The following is a 15,302-nucleotide window of genomic DNA, read 5'->3' on the forward strand; positions in this document are numbered from 1 at the left end:
GAGAGCGAGTTATTGTTAAAATAATATCTTTTTAGCTTACTGTTATATAGATGCATCTTATATTTAAGGTGGTAAAAAATAAGGTTGAAGATATAATAATATCAAATACAAATGTGCAAATTCAATAGGAAAACATGAAGCAATGATCAAAAATGAAATACGTATCTATGGTTTATCAAATCGCATTACCCAATTCATCACATAATCAATTAAAGTGTACATAAGAAAGATGTTGTCAAGGCGCTAGTCCTTCAGAGTGTTTTAAGATACAATTGATACACATTTATTTTGCACAGGTTTTATTTTTACCTGGACACAAAAAAGCTGTGTCCCACCAATAGACATAGACACATGGTTGTAGATTTATCAGCATCAGATGCATAAACAAGTACAGATGGATAAATGGTAAATGCCTACCGGCTTATAATTCAAATGAGAAGACGCCAGTAATTACAATAAAAAAGTCATGTAATTTGCTTGTTTGTTATCAGTGTAAATCATAATTGTTTAACTCCCGAAACGACCGATTTCGTTGGATATTTTGATTCCCGCAAGCTGTTAATAATTATTTATATAACATATAAACCCAAAAAGTTATGTGATTTACCTTTTATTTTAAGAAAGCTTTGGTGATCTTACAGCATTTGTCTATTGTTGTAAATTGTTAAGATCACGATTGCGCGAGTAAGGCATAATATGTTTATATAGTTGCCGTTATGTATGTACACGTGATAAGTGTATGTATAGAATATAGGACCAGGCATTCAGTGTCAAAATCTGTGTTGAGATATACGAACACTATTCGTTTATGGCAATTTGTTGAGCTCTGCATACGTTCATAGGTCAATATTGGTTACAGGGTGTTTATACAACTCATACTGCAGGTATAACAAAGTTTTAAAGTATATATAAAGAATTGGAATTTCTTTTATAATTTTGTTTTATTTAGCATATTGACAAAGTCACACGTGCGTTAAGTTATAATCGTAAAGCAGCGAACTATGAGTGGTAGCAGACGTTGAATCGCCCCCTGCAACCTTTGTTGACCCAGATGTGATCGCCGTCAAAGCCAAAGCTGGAGTTCAGTTTACACTCGGATTTTGAGCGCTGTTCAGTGAGCCGGACGTTATTGATTGACTTCGCACCGGGGACGTTACAAACCTGGTACTCAAAATTCCAGCTGTCACAGTCTATCGTAACGTACTTCCTAGACTTCGTCGAGCTGGAGTGACTGTGTTCCGAGGTACCGGAAGCCTTGGATGATTTGGAGGTGTCGTGGTGTGACGAAGAGTGGTGTGACGAAGAGTGGTGAGAAGAAGAGTGTGCTACAACATAAAAGAGCAATGTATTAATTATGCGACCCGATTTCAAACAGGTTTATGAAACACTGTGACCAAATAAATGTGAGTTTATATCTCTTTTAGGGATGCAAGAAACCGAAACGACCATTTAACCGGTTACATGTTCGGGAAAAAGTTAACCTGAAACAAGTTTTGATTATGCTTTTTCCATGGAACTATTGGTACGACTTTAATTTTCGCTTGCGACATAATGCCAACTTGCGGTTTCGCCTAGTTGAAATAACGTGCAGCATGTAAATATAATTATGACTAATACGAGCGCTATGACATGTTTAACGTATACTTAATCATGTTTACTACTAAATGTTTTTTCGGTTAACCGGTTAAACACCGGTTACATAAAAAGGTTAACCGGTTAATTTTTCTGTAACCACTTGCATCCCTAACACTAATACCGGAAAGGCTGTAACGCTTTCGAGCATCGTGGACGTCAACACACTTTATTTGTTGCGTGCATTAACACATCGCAATGGGCTAAATAATCGTATTTACGCTACGACAATTTGCATCTATACAACATTCAAAGAGAATAAACTTTTCAACTGGGTAAGAGCATGAACAAGCCCCTATTAACCTGCTACGGCATACACGGTCTCATTTGGGTTAGAGCATGTACAATCCCCTACTTACCTGCTACGGCATACACGGTCTCAATTGGGTTAGATCATGTACAAGCCTCCAACAACCTGATGCGGCATACACGGAATTTGCTGGGTTAGAGCATGTACAAGCCCCTACTTACCTGCTACGGCATACACGGCCTCAATTGGGTTAGAGCATGTACAAGCCCCTACTTACCTGCTACGGCATACACGGTCTCAACTGGGTGAGAGCATGTACAAGCCCCTACTTACCTGCTACGGCATACACGGTCTCAACGTGGTTAGAGCATGAACAAACCCTTACTTATCTGATACGGCATACACGATCTCAGCTGAGTAGAGCATGTACAAGCCCCTACTAACCTGCTTTTGCATACACGGTCTCAACTGGGTAAGAGCATGTACAAGCCCCTACTAATCCGCTACGGCATACACGGTTTCAGCTGGGTTTGAGCTTGTAAAAGTCCTTACTAAGCGCTACGGCATACACGGTCTCAGTTTGGTTAGATCATGTGCAAGCCCCTAATAGCCGGCTACGGCATACACGGTCACAACTGGGTTGGAGCATGTACAAACGCCTATTAACCTACTAAGGCATACACGGTCTCAACTGGGTTAGAGCATGTACAAGCCCCTACTAGCCCGCTACGGCATACACGGTCTCAGCTGGGTTTGAGCATGTACAAGGCCCTACTAACCCGCTACGGAATACACGGTCTCAGCTGGGTTAGAGCATGTACAAGCCCCTACTAACCCGCTACGGTATACACGGTCTCAAATGGGTTACAGAATGTACAAGCCCCTACTAACCCGCTCCGGCATACACGGTCTCATCTGGGTTAGAGCATGTACAAGCCCCTATAAACCCGCTACTGCATACATGGTCTCAGCTGGGTTACAGCATTTACAAGCCCGAACTAACCTGCTACAGCATACATAGTCTCAACTGGATAAGAGCATGAACAAGCCCCTACTAACCCGCTCCGGCATACACGGTCTCAGTTGGGTAAGAGCATGTACAAGCCCCTACTAACCCGCTATGGCATGCACGGTCTCAGCTGGGTAAAAGCATGTAAAGACCCCTACTAGCCCGCTATGGCATACACGGTTTCAACTGGGTTTCAGAATGTACAAGCCCCTACTAACCCGCTCCGGCATACACGGTCTCAGCTGGTTTAGAGCATGTACAAGCCCATGTAAACCCGCTAAGACATACACTGTCTCAGCTGGGTTACAGCATTTACAAGCCCGAACTAACCTGCTACAGCATACACAGTCTCAAATGGATAAGAGCATGAACAAACCCCTACTAACCCGCTCCAGCATACACGGTCTAAGCTGGGTAAGAGCATGTACAAGCCCCTACTAACCCGCTACGAAATACACGGTCTCAACTGGGTTAGATTATGTACAAGCCCCTACTAACCCGCTACGGAAAACACCGTCTCAACTGGGTTAGAGCATGTACAAGCCCCTACTAACCCGCTACGGCATACACGGTCTCAGCTGGGTTAAAGCATGTAAAAAAACCTACTAGCCCGCTATGGCATACACGGATCAGCTGGATTTGAGCATGTAAAAGCCCATACTATTCCGCTGCGGCATACACGGTCTCAGCTGGTATAGAGCATGTACAAGCCCCTACTAACCCGCTCCGGGATACACGGTCACAGCTGGGTTAGACCATGTACAAGCCCCTACTAACCCGCTACGGCATACACGGTCTCAGCTGGGTTCGACCATGTACAAACCCCTTCTTACCCGCTACGGCATACACGGTCTCAGATGGGTTAGACCATGTACAAGGCCCTACTAACCCGCTACGGCATACACGGTCTCAGCTCGGTTAGAGCATGTACAAGCCCCTACTACTGTGAAACCATTATATATCGTCAGGCATTAATTTTCCTATATTTCGTCAGTCGACCGATTGACAAATTCAAGATCCAAACGAACAATTATGTCCCATATTTGAACAAATTAAGATTGAATAACCAAAGGCATGAGGCACTAAAATCCAACGTAATCCACGAATACATACTCCGTCTGTAACGTAATCAAGATAAATCCGGTTTTGACACAAAAGGGTGTAGATTACACAGTGTACTAAACGGACACGTGATATTGATCTAAAACGCGAAAGCAGTACCGCTGTATCGACTGCGTTGACTTCGTTTAGGTAGAATTGTAATGATAAGCGCTAATTGTTAACAACTTTATTACCCATTGTGTGTATTGTGTTTTTCAGTGTTGTTGCAGAAGATTATACAGCCTCCAAGCACCGTATTCGATCCGCATCAAAGACAATAAACTAAATTAAAAGATGGTGAGGTATATACTTACCGTACGGGCTCAGCTGGATTAGAGCATGTAAAAGCCCATACTATTCCGCTGCGGCATACACGGTCTCAGCTGGTATAGAGCATGTACAAGCCCCTACTAACCCGCTCCGACATATACGGTCTCAGCTGGGTGAGAGCATGTACAAGCCCCTACTAACCCGCTACGGTATACACGGTCTCAGCTCGGTTAGAGCATGTTCAAGCCCGTACTAACCCGCTACGGCATACACTGTCTCAGCTCGGTTAGAGCATGTACAAGCCCCTACTAACCCGCTACGGCATACACGGTCTCAGCTGGGTTAGAGCATGTACAAGCCCCTACTAACCCGCTACGGCATACACGGTCTCAGCTGGGTTAGAGCATGTACAAGCCCCTACTAACTCGCTACGGCATACACGGTCTCAGCAGGGTAAGAGCATGTACAAGCCCCTACTAACCCGCTACGGCATACACCGTCTCATTTGGGTTAGAGCTTGTACAAGCCCCTACTAACGCGCTACGGCATACACGGTCTCAACTGGGTTAGAGCATGTACATGCCCCTTTTACCCGCTACGGCATACACGGTCTCAGCTGGGTTAGAGCATGTACAAGCCCCTACTAACTCGCTACGGCAGACACGGTCTCAGCTTGGTTAGAGCATGTACAAGCCCCTACTAACCCGCCACGGCAAACACGGTCTCAGCTGGAATATAACATGTACAAGCACCTACTAACCTGCTACGATTAAAGTGGGTTATGCAAGTCCTTAGACCAATATAATCTTCGCCCATTTACCATTGACATTATCTATTGCGATCTTCATTGAATTATATAAGTCATGAACCCCACCAAATGTTCGTAAAAATTCTGGTGGCGCTTACGTAATTACGTAATTAAAAAAAAGTTTTACTTGTCGGTTGAAAACATTTATTCAAAATTTGATTTAAAGGTCATATTTATGCTTGAGACGTTATGTACACATACAAATATGCCCTCCGCCAACATTAATTTGTTCATAGATGACCTTGATCCCATGATAGAAGTTCTCAAACCCCTTCTAAACTGCACCCATCAAACCTTCAACTGGAGCTTTTACATATTTCATTTCTGTGTACAGCTATGCACACTTTTTAATCCGCGTTCATACCATTTCACGGAATTAGACGTTGTATTGAGTTCTATAAGTAACAAAACACATTCACTGCATACTGACATTTTAAATGGATTTCACCGTGACATTTGCATTGTATAAGTACCTGCTTTAAATCTTCGCCATAGTAAATATTCGACTTTCTTTCATCGAAATGGCCTAAAGTGCATTTTAAAAGTTATCGATCAGTATATATCTGCTTCCACAAAATCTTCACTTGGTACGGATAGGTCGTAATTGCATGATGGCATTGATTAGTCCTGATGTATATACGTCCACAAATGTTCAAAATGGTTTTGTATCGTCGTTATTGTATCGGGGAACTGTCAACGGGGTTATACGGATATATTTTGTCATAATAATTATGGCTATCACTTAAGCTGTGCCCAGTCGAATTTTAAGTTTAAAAACATGGTTAAAAATACTTAATATACGAAATTTGTTTAGCTATAATGCAATTAAGTCATGTAAAGATTGTATTCATGCATATAAAAAAGTTGGCATAAATTATTTAAAGAAACGAAAACTTTCATGAATGTATTATCATTATCTGTATGTAAATTTATATTGGCTTATTACTTTCATAACGAAAATGTAAACCTTATGAGCGCATGAACATCATATGTTATTACTCAAGCGATGCTTAATAATGGCAGATGCAATATATATAAAGTTGTGTTCAGTTAGATTGGCGTAAGAGTATCGATATTCTTTAAATAATATACGTCTTTAGAAATTGGCACATATACTTACTCGATAGAGGGATTATGAACGTTCCTCCGCTGCCATAGCCGTAGCTGAAGCGGATGCCGTTAATGTTGTAGTTAAGTCCACACCACTGCATAATCTGCGATCCGCCTACGGTGGAGCCCTTGCCAACCTAAAAACAAAATTGTAATTTTGCGCAAAGGATTGTGTGTATGCCTAGCAATATGGAGGTCCTTGATTCAATTCTCACTCGACAAGCACTTTCAGTATCTTGAACCCATTCCCACTCAGAGCCAAAGTGGAAATGCTACTCGTAGTCTGTTCAGGTGTTATGCTGTATGCTGCTCATCATTTTCTAATGGTTTAGAGATTAAGCCTCAAACATTTGAATCTAAAAAGAAAGATCTTTAAGGAAATTTAACTTCTTAAAGCACTACCAATGCGTGAAAATACGTATATTAGTTGTAAAGGGTTAAACATGATTTCTTAAAGATACGGACTAGAGGAAACCTTTATAAGCCCAAGCCTTGTGATTTAATGAAGCTACAATAATTATGTGTAAGCATATTGTAATTGACCCCATGATAACGTTCGAATTAAACAATTGTGTCTTCAGCTACAAAATAACATAAAACATCCGGTAAAATTAAGTATTGGGATGACACACTTTAATTGAATTAATCCTTACACGCAAATATTTCTTCAGCTTTAAGATAAGATAACACATCCGCTTAAATTAAGTAATGAGGTGACAGGCTTGTTTCGATGTAACCCTTTTTGCACGCAAATATATTTGAGGTTTAGAGTTATAAAATGAATCAAAAACTTTTAATTATCAGATCACGCTTGAAACTCGGATCGTAATTTTTACTTTGAGTTAAACACCAAATCAAATAGTAAACATGTTGTAGTTTGAAATAATTAGGTATTATGTTAAACGGCTCTAGGATGTTTTTAACAATTTCGTTCAAAAGCGTAAGTTGAAATGTATTTGAAATCAACACTTTTGCTTTTCAGGTAATAAGAAGTATTGCATGTAAATGCATTATTTCTGACCTTAACACAGCCACTGCTCCAAGATACCCAAAACCATCGGAAGGAAGAGCCAGAAAGTATATTTCCCTGCAAACACAAATAGTTAATCTTATTGATTGCAAATACGAAACCCTTCTGGATGTTTCAGTTTAATTATGAGAAAGCCGACGAACAAGTCTTCACACCAGCATGATTTAATGATTAATTTCTCGGCTTTTTTTCTTTTTATTCATTTGGCAATTTTATTATACGCATATTAAGCATAATGATGATGATAATAATAATAATAATAATATGTACAATTATATAAAATTGTTAAATATGGATATAATTACTGAAATTAAAAATGTTCTCATACAAAGATGTATTCCCCTCACTAAAAATTATATGATACAGTTTTATATATGCAAGAACAACCTTCAAAATGTCATCGTATGAGGGCCCGTGTTCACCAACCGATTCTTAGACTTAAGAATAAAGAAAAGAGTTCGAATCAAGAAAACTATGATCAGTATTTGAATATGTATAGTCTACAACTGGTGATTTTGTAATTATCAAAACTGTTTTAATGGAGAATGATGTAGATAGAGGTGGTTAACGCCAAGTTTGACTAAAAAATAACGCAGCTCTTTAATATAAAAATGTTAAGAATATTCGTTTATTCTTAGACTTAAGTCTAAGAACTGTTTGATGAATACATGCCCCGTTTACATATTGCTAAACATTCATGCTAAGAATTTTAATTTTTCGACCGAGGTAAAATAATATAACGTATCGCTTGGTCACTTGTAGTTTATTAGTAATTTATACTGATGATTTGAATGTAATTTACATTTAACATATTTTATGGAAGGCTTGTCGTTTATTTTTAATTTTATTTGACGCTTGATCAAGACATTGAACGTACCATTGAAATAAGCCTTCAAGCCAAATTTTTCGATCTTAAAAATATTGCATCAAAACCCGTCGTTCCTGTGTTGCGCGTGACTATAAGGTTTCTTGAGAACATACAATTAATCGCTTTCTGATCAAATCTCGATTACTTTTGTTACAGCGCAGCTGTGTATCAAATTTGGGAATTGGTGAAAATATTGTTCCTCGATTAAATTTTTAATGAGTTTGATCTCACTTTTCAAATAAATAAAATATCAATGAAACCTTATTATACATGTGTGTGCCTAAGTTTCGTTTATAATATTATTCATATTCATCTGTTTACGAAATGATTTTGGAAATTATGTAAAGTTCATCAACACGTTATCTACGGTAAACGTTTACAACAAGTAAATGGGTTATGCTCGTATATAATCAAATAAGAATAAAGATTAAAAGAACATGTTAATATTCACTGTGTTCGAAGAAGAAGGACAATCTGTGATAATGAAGCTTTAAAAGGGCCTCTGTAAATTAACGAACAAGAAAGAAAGGTGCAATAAAGTAACAAGTACTTCTGTCGACTTTTTTTATTTTAGTGCAGTATGTATAACATAACAAATTGTCACGTTCAAGCATTCCATTTATAGTGACGTGAAGCCGATCGAGGTATGCTTTTCTTAGCTAATAAGTATCCCAACGTCGCAATGACGTCGACGCAATTATACTGGTCAAATTTCCGTTGTAAATAGAGTTAATATGTTTCGAACTCTTGGTTTAGAAGAATACAAGATTGGCTTACCTCGTAACTGCACAAAAGAGGGCCTTGCTGTTGGTTTCTGATGACAGATTTTGTGTTACTCCACCCACCGATGACTATCTCTACCACTTTGTTATCAAAGTCGTTGGCATTGTTTTGAAGAAGGATGTGAGCGTCATTGTTTCCTAAAACACAAGTCAATGAATTGATATGTTTAAACACGAAATAATTGTAAAAATAGCCCACCGCTTTGTTACTTAAGAAAGTTTAGCCAGTAGCTTGAATTGTATCATTTTACAGTGCAAATATTTTCGAAACTTCTAAAGATATTTTGTTTTGTATTCACCCCGGGTCTCAAAGATGAGTCAAGAATCATTAAATTTGTTACATTATAATATCGTAAAAATTCTGATGTTTGTGTTGAAAATTTACCCTTGGTCTGAAAGGCCAGGCTGGTGATGGTGTTAATCTTGAGCCCATCGTTGCAGGGATTGAACTGTCTATAGTCGACCCCGCCGCTTCTAACAGGACAATTATACGTAAGACTCCTGCCTGTTGAAGAATTGTAATAGGCACTTGATTAAAGTAATTCTTACGTCGAATCTGTATATGGCGTCATATTCCATAACTACGCGTGAAGAAAACATAACAAATTCTCATAATAAGAGTAATCGTAAAAAAAAGAACCAGCGCTGAAATGATTATATGACATATTTTAAATAAATAAAGAGATCGGTATTTTTCCGACCCAACTATAAACTATTAACATATACTTATTGTTATAATATTAACGAAATGTAACATAAACGCCGGTTTCCAACGGATTACACATGATTAGTGTCATTTTGAATTAAGTTTCGTTATCATCAAATCGGGCTATAGCTTGGATGGTGAATTCGTTGATTGCATTATACCTTGTAAAGGTGTTATCGTCTATTCAAACACCCCTAAAGCCTACTGTGCTTACATCAAAACAATAATATGCTAATTACCCACAGTATTATAGTCGTAATGTTTCGAAAACGTGGTGTCTTAAGTGAATCCAAATGTGCAATAATGTATATCGAGATTAATATCATGTGATGCTGATTATCATTACGAAAGACAAGGATTCTTATGAACGACCGATTTGCATGACTCCTGTTAAACGCGAGGTACAGTTAAGTCCGGTAATCTTGCGCGTCCGGTAATCTTGCGCACTTCGCATTTGCGAATCTCGCAGACGACAAATGATTTTCTTTAGTGATGAAAGATGGAATTTCACATTTTTAATAATTAACGGATTTAAAAGGTACGTATTCTATGCAAAATAAAATTCGATCATTACATTTAAACACCGGTTGCGTCCTCCCTATCTATACATCGTAAACACTGGCCCACTTACGAAAAATTCGAAATGAATCACACATTCCCTGCAGTCTTTTGCGTTTTCATACTTTAAATTAAGAATTTATAAATCCAACATGTAATTTAGCATTCCCTTGCACAATATCCGATCAGTTATGGTATTTTTGGCCATGAAAATATATCGCATCAGACCGACATAGTCAATTATTTCCCGTAGTCATTATTTCCCGCCAGTCTGTCAAACCAATTTGGTATGATCTCCGCATGCGCAATGGCCTAGTTTTGACATTTTCTGTAAACTATGGAAGCATGATCGTGGTAAAATCAAACCCGTTATGCATAAACATTTTTTCACGCATACCGGTACTTTTTTATTAAGTGTACACTATTACTAGTGACTATATTATTTGTTGATTTGTAGTGAACAAAAACTGCACTAGAAATCCACATTTAATTTCAATGGTTTTACAAACTGATTTTTAAAATATTTTTCTGAAATGTTTTTTGTCAATAATTGGACACCATATGTCTAAAATTTTGCCAAAACGAGGTCATTACAGAAAGTGCGCAAGATTACCGGACACTGATAGTTTGAAAATGAGGTGGGTCATGTTTGTTTTGAAATCAAATCGGACAGTTCTTCACTGAATTAATCAGATATTTTTGTGTTAATAAGCACATGAATTTATTATTTCCATAATAAATTTAGATATTATGTTGTCAATTTATAAAAGAACATGTTTTTAAACCAATTGACCCTTAACTGCGCAAGATTACCGGACAGCATCGTATTACATAAATACTCTAACAAGGCATATATACTAAGTTCTATTGAAAAAGAAGGAACTTAAGTTTGCATTAGTCTTCAAAATTTATGTACGGAGCCTTTTTGTTTGTTGGCAAAAAATTCTGAATAATTCCGGGATATTTAAATAATGAAAACCCTGCGCAATAACGCGAATTTTCAAAATTGTGGAAATCATATCTCTTCAGTTTTGTGTAATTTATCAAATAATAATATATTGTGACACAATCCACATACATATTTAGACCATTTCTTCTGAAATGTGTGCTGAATTTTTTTTGCAGTGCAGATCGATTAATATGACGTTAGATTACTCATACTCTTAAAATGGCAGTTTTTAATCGACTAACATGTCATATACACAATACAAAAACTCACTTTCTTAATCGTATACACAATTTGTCAAAGTCACTATGTTCACGACTAGTGGTCATTAATTGTATATGTGTTTTAATAACAAAAGCAAGCACTGTTCACAGCAAAGAAACATGTTTCTCTGTAATGTAACACCTTGACAAGGGACCGGACAATAGAAGGTATGCCAGTACGGCAACATGGCACACCGTTGCCGTGTTTTATCATCTTTATTACATACCTTTTACGCGTAGCAGGTTCATACTTTAGCACAATTTTCCAGTATGTGTTTCCGTGAATTTAATGGATGTACATGTTATTAAGATTTAACACTATTCTTAAGTCACGTGTTCTTCTATATCATGTTTGTATCCATACATGCTAATTAATAATTAAGGTTATAAAACGCGAATTTGTTACATCATCAACCCAAGTCTTTTATAAGTAAGGCCATAAGTTATATGTATACTATTTTAGATACATGTATTTTTTATCGTCACGAACTAGTATATCTTATAAATACACATTTAAGACGTTAAGCATATGATCCACGGAATACATCTTGACAGTATTAACAACGTTATCAAGACAAACCGCCTGCAAGTCAAGACAATGCGCCAGATACCATACGGGTATCAACAGGAATACGAAAAGGCGAAATCGACAATACGTTAAAAGTGTGACCGTCAATTTAAACTTTAAAAGCGACCTAATTATGTCATGTTTTATTGTTATGTTTGTTACCGAAAGTTTTATTTTAGGTGTTGCGATAAAAATAAAAGACGGGGCAATACTCGATGACAAGTGACTGCATAGTGCATAAGCTCCATACCCCGGACGGAAAATTCTAATCAAGGGCTCAAAAATCTTAACCCGAATTTACGTAATCACACGAATCGACGTCATGAAGCCAAACGTGTATTCAGCCATGCAGTTGAACGCAAGCTCGAACCGAGCATACATCGCGTGCAAAGCATGTTTTACACAACTATCACATAACATTACACATACAGAGTATTTACTCTGCTATAATAATTACCATTGTGAGAGCTCTTGGACGTGCCGAAATGACTATGGCTCATGGTATCGGACGTCTTGGAGGAGTCGTGGTGAGGCGAAGAGTGGGCTAAGTAAAGAAAAGTGCAATGTGTTTTATATGCGGCTAGATTTCAAATGGTATACTAAAGGAAAGTTACACTTTTAGTGTATGTCCATATTTATTGAAGAATGATGCTCATTAATCATAATGTCATTCTACAAACAAAACATAGTTATATCTGGTAAGACAATGACTTAACTGTTCAATATTGCATAGTATGAGTAATGTACACCGTTTAACCTGCTTCTATGAAATCGTCGCATTTGCACTAATTCACATATTTGAACGCCATTTCATTCGGCATCGAGACAGGTGAACCTTAACATAACATACACGGTTTAATCTGCAAAATGACATTTTTCGTAGCAGCTTGTATGCCTGCAGAATTAATGAATCGTTTAATCTGCGCCCATATTACATTTTAATTGGCTTTTATGGTTACCTTCGACTTGTATAAGTGCGCACTATAAATCTTTACGTAAATATTGGTTTGTGCTTTTAATGGCCTAAATTGCAAAGAACAATTTAAATATGAGCCAAACATTCTTAACATGTTGTGAATAAGAAATAATTGCATTATGAAATTGATATGAACTTAATAATACGCGTTTAAAAGTCTGCAAACGGGCTTATATCGTCGAAAATGCGTTAAATTAATATGTTGTTCTTCGCCTTTTCTACTTTATCTGCCGCCAGTCAACAATCACAGTTATTACAAGACGGTCTTAAGTTTGTAATATATGAAATGGACGTAAAATTATGTGATTGAATGAAGTCCTACAAAAACTTTCTTGATGCATATTAATTTGGGTTCATAAATCATTTTTTGAACAACGGCTTCATAAACCATTGTTAAGATAACCGGACTCCCATTTCATATGGGCTCATTACTTAATTACACTATTAAATGTGTATTTGTGCTTAATAATGGCAGGCAATATATATAAAGTTGTGTTTAGTTATATTGGCGTTAAAGCATCGATATTGTTAAAATAAGATACGTCTTGAGAAATTTGCGCAAAAACTCACTCGAGAAAGGGATTATGAACGTGCCTCCGCTGCCATAGCCGTAGCTAAAGCGGATGCCGTTAATGTTGTAGTTAAGTCCGCACCACTGCATTATCTGAGAGCCACCTACTGTGGAGCCCTTGCCAACCTAACAACAATTTGGAATGGCTATTGATTCGATTCTCACTTGACAAGCACTTTCAGTATTGTTAAAAAGGGTTGCTCAAAGATAAGGACAAGATAATACCCTTGTAAGCCCTGTCCTTGTGATAAAATGAAGCTATACTAATTATGTGTAAGCATAATGTTATTGACCCCATGATAACTTTCGCATTTAACATGAATTTCTGCAGCTATAAAATAACAAAAACAATCCGGCAAAATTAAGTTATGAGGTGACAAACTTGTTCTGAGATAACCCTCTGTTTACACACATATTTGAGGTATAGAGTTATACAATGGATCAAACACTTTTAACAATCAGTACTAGCTTCAAACTCGCATTGTAATTTTTACTTTGACTTAAACATCCAATCAAACAGTATACATATTGTAGTTTGAAACAATTAGGTATTAAGATAATGACTATATGATGTTTTAACAATTTCGTTGAAAAGTGTAAGTTTCAATGTTTTTGAAATCAACAATTGTGCTTTACACTTATAAGAACTATTGCATGTAAATGCATTGTTTCTGACCTTCACACAGCCGCCGTTCCAAGAGACCCAAAACCATTGGAACGAAGAGCTGGAAAGTATATTTCCCTGCAAACAAAAATTAGTTTTTGCACTAAATGGAAAATTCGAACCTTTTTAAAGATTTTGTAACTTAATTATGAGTAAAACCGACATACAAATCTTCCCACCACCATGATTAAATGATTAATTACTCGGCTTTTGTTCTTTTGAATTATTTTGCAATTGTCAACTACGCATATTAAGCACTTAAATATAATATTTAAAATAATGATAGCAATCATAATGTAACACTACTACTAATAATAGTTTTATTATTAATATTTATAATAATGATGATGACGATGATGATGATGATGATGATGATGATGATGATGATGATGATGATGATGATGATGATTATGCTGATGATGATGATAATGATGATGATGATGATGATGATGATGATGATGATGATGATGATGATGATGATGATGATGATGATGATGATGATGATGATGATGATGATGATGATGATGATGATGATGATGATGATGATGATGGTGATGATGATGATGATGATGATGATGATGATGATGATGATGATGATGATGATGATGATGATGATGATGATGATGATGATGATGATGATGATTATGATGATGATGACGATGACGATGACGATGACGATGACGATGACGATGACGATGACGATGACGATGATGATGATGTTGATGATGATGATGATGATGATGATGATGATGATGATGATGATGATGATGATGATGATGATGATGATGATGATGACGATGATGATTCAATGCAAAATTCTATAAAAATGTTAAATATGGATATTACTACTAAAATGAACAACGTGCTCGTACAAAAATTGAAATACGTTATCAAGACAAATTGTTCGATCTTAAAAATATTTCTCATCAAAAATCGTCGTTTCTGTGATGCTCATGCTTAATCAGGTATCCTGTGAACATACAATTAATCGCGTTTTGATCATATCTCTGTTAATCTATTTTGTTGAAGCGCAATTGTTTATCAAATTGACTAATTTTAGCGTTAATGGAAACATTGTTCTCGATTCAATTCTTCAGGAATGTAATCGCATGTTAAATATAAGTAAACAAACCAATTAAACATTAATATACATGTTTGCAACTACACTTCTTTTATATATTATTTATATT

The 15,302-nt window shown here is 36.8% G+C and overlaps 1 protein-coding gene across 1 annotated transcript in view; it reads right to left on the reverse strand.

Moving 5' to 3' along the window:
* Nucleotides 1–999: 999 nt before the first annotated feature.
* Nucleotides 1,000–15,302, reverse strand: part of LOC127855933 (uncharacterized) — a 16,588-nt gene continuing 2,285 nt past the window's right edge. The window contains exons 4-11 of the mRNA XM_052391849.1: nt 14,125–14,190; nt 13,448–13,574; nt 12,359–12,445; nt 9,246–9,365; nt 8,856–8,998; nt 7,202–7,267; nt 6,191–6,317; nt 1,000–1,325 (exon numbers count right to left, since the gene is read on the reverse strand). Of these exons, the coding sequence (XP_052247809.1) occupies nt 1,000–1,325; nt 6,191–6,317; nt 7,202–7,267; nt 8,856–8,998; nt 9,246–9,365; nt 12,359–12,445; nt 13,448–13,574; nt 14,125–14,190 (1,062 nt within the window). The remainder of the gene's footprint in view (nt 1,326–6,190; nt 6,318–7,201; nt 7,268–8,855; nt 8,999–9,245; nt 9,366–12,358; nt 12,446–13,447; nt 13,575–14,124; nt 14,191–15,302) is intronic.

This window comes from Dreissena polymorpha, chromosome 13 (assembly GCF_020536995.1).
Source record: "Dreissena polymorpha isolate Duluth1 chromosome 13, UMN_Dpol_1.0, whole genome shotgun sequence".
NCBI lineage: Eukaryota > Metazoa > Mollusca > Bivalvia > Myida > Dreissenidae > Dreissena > Dreissena polymorpha.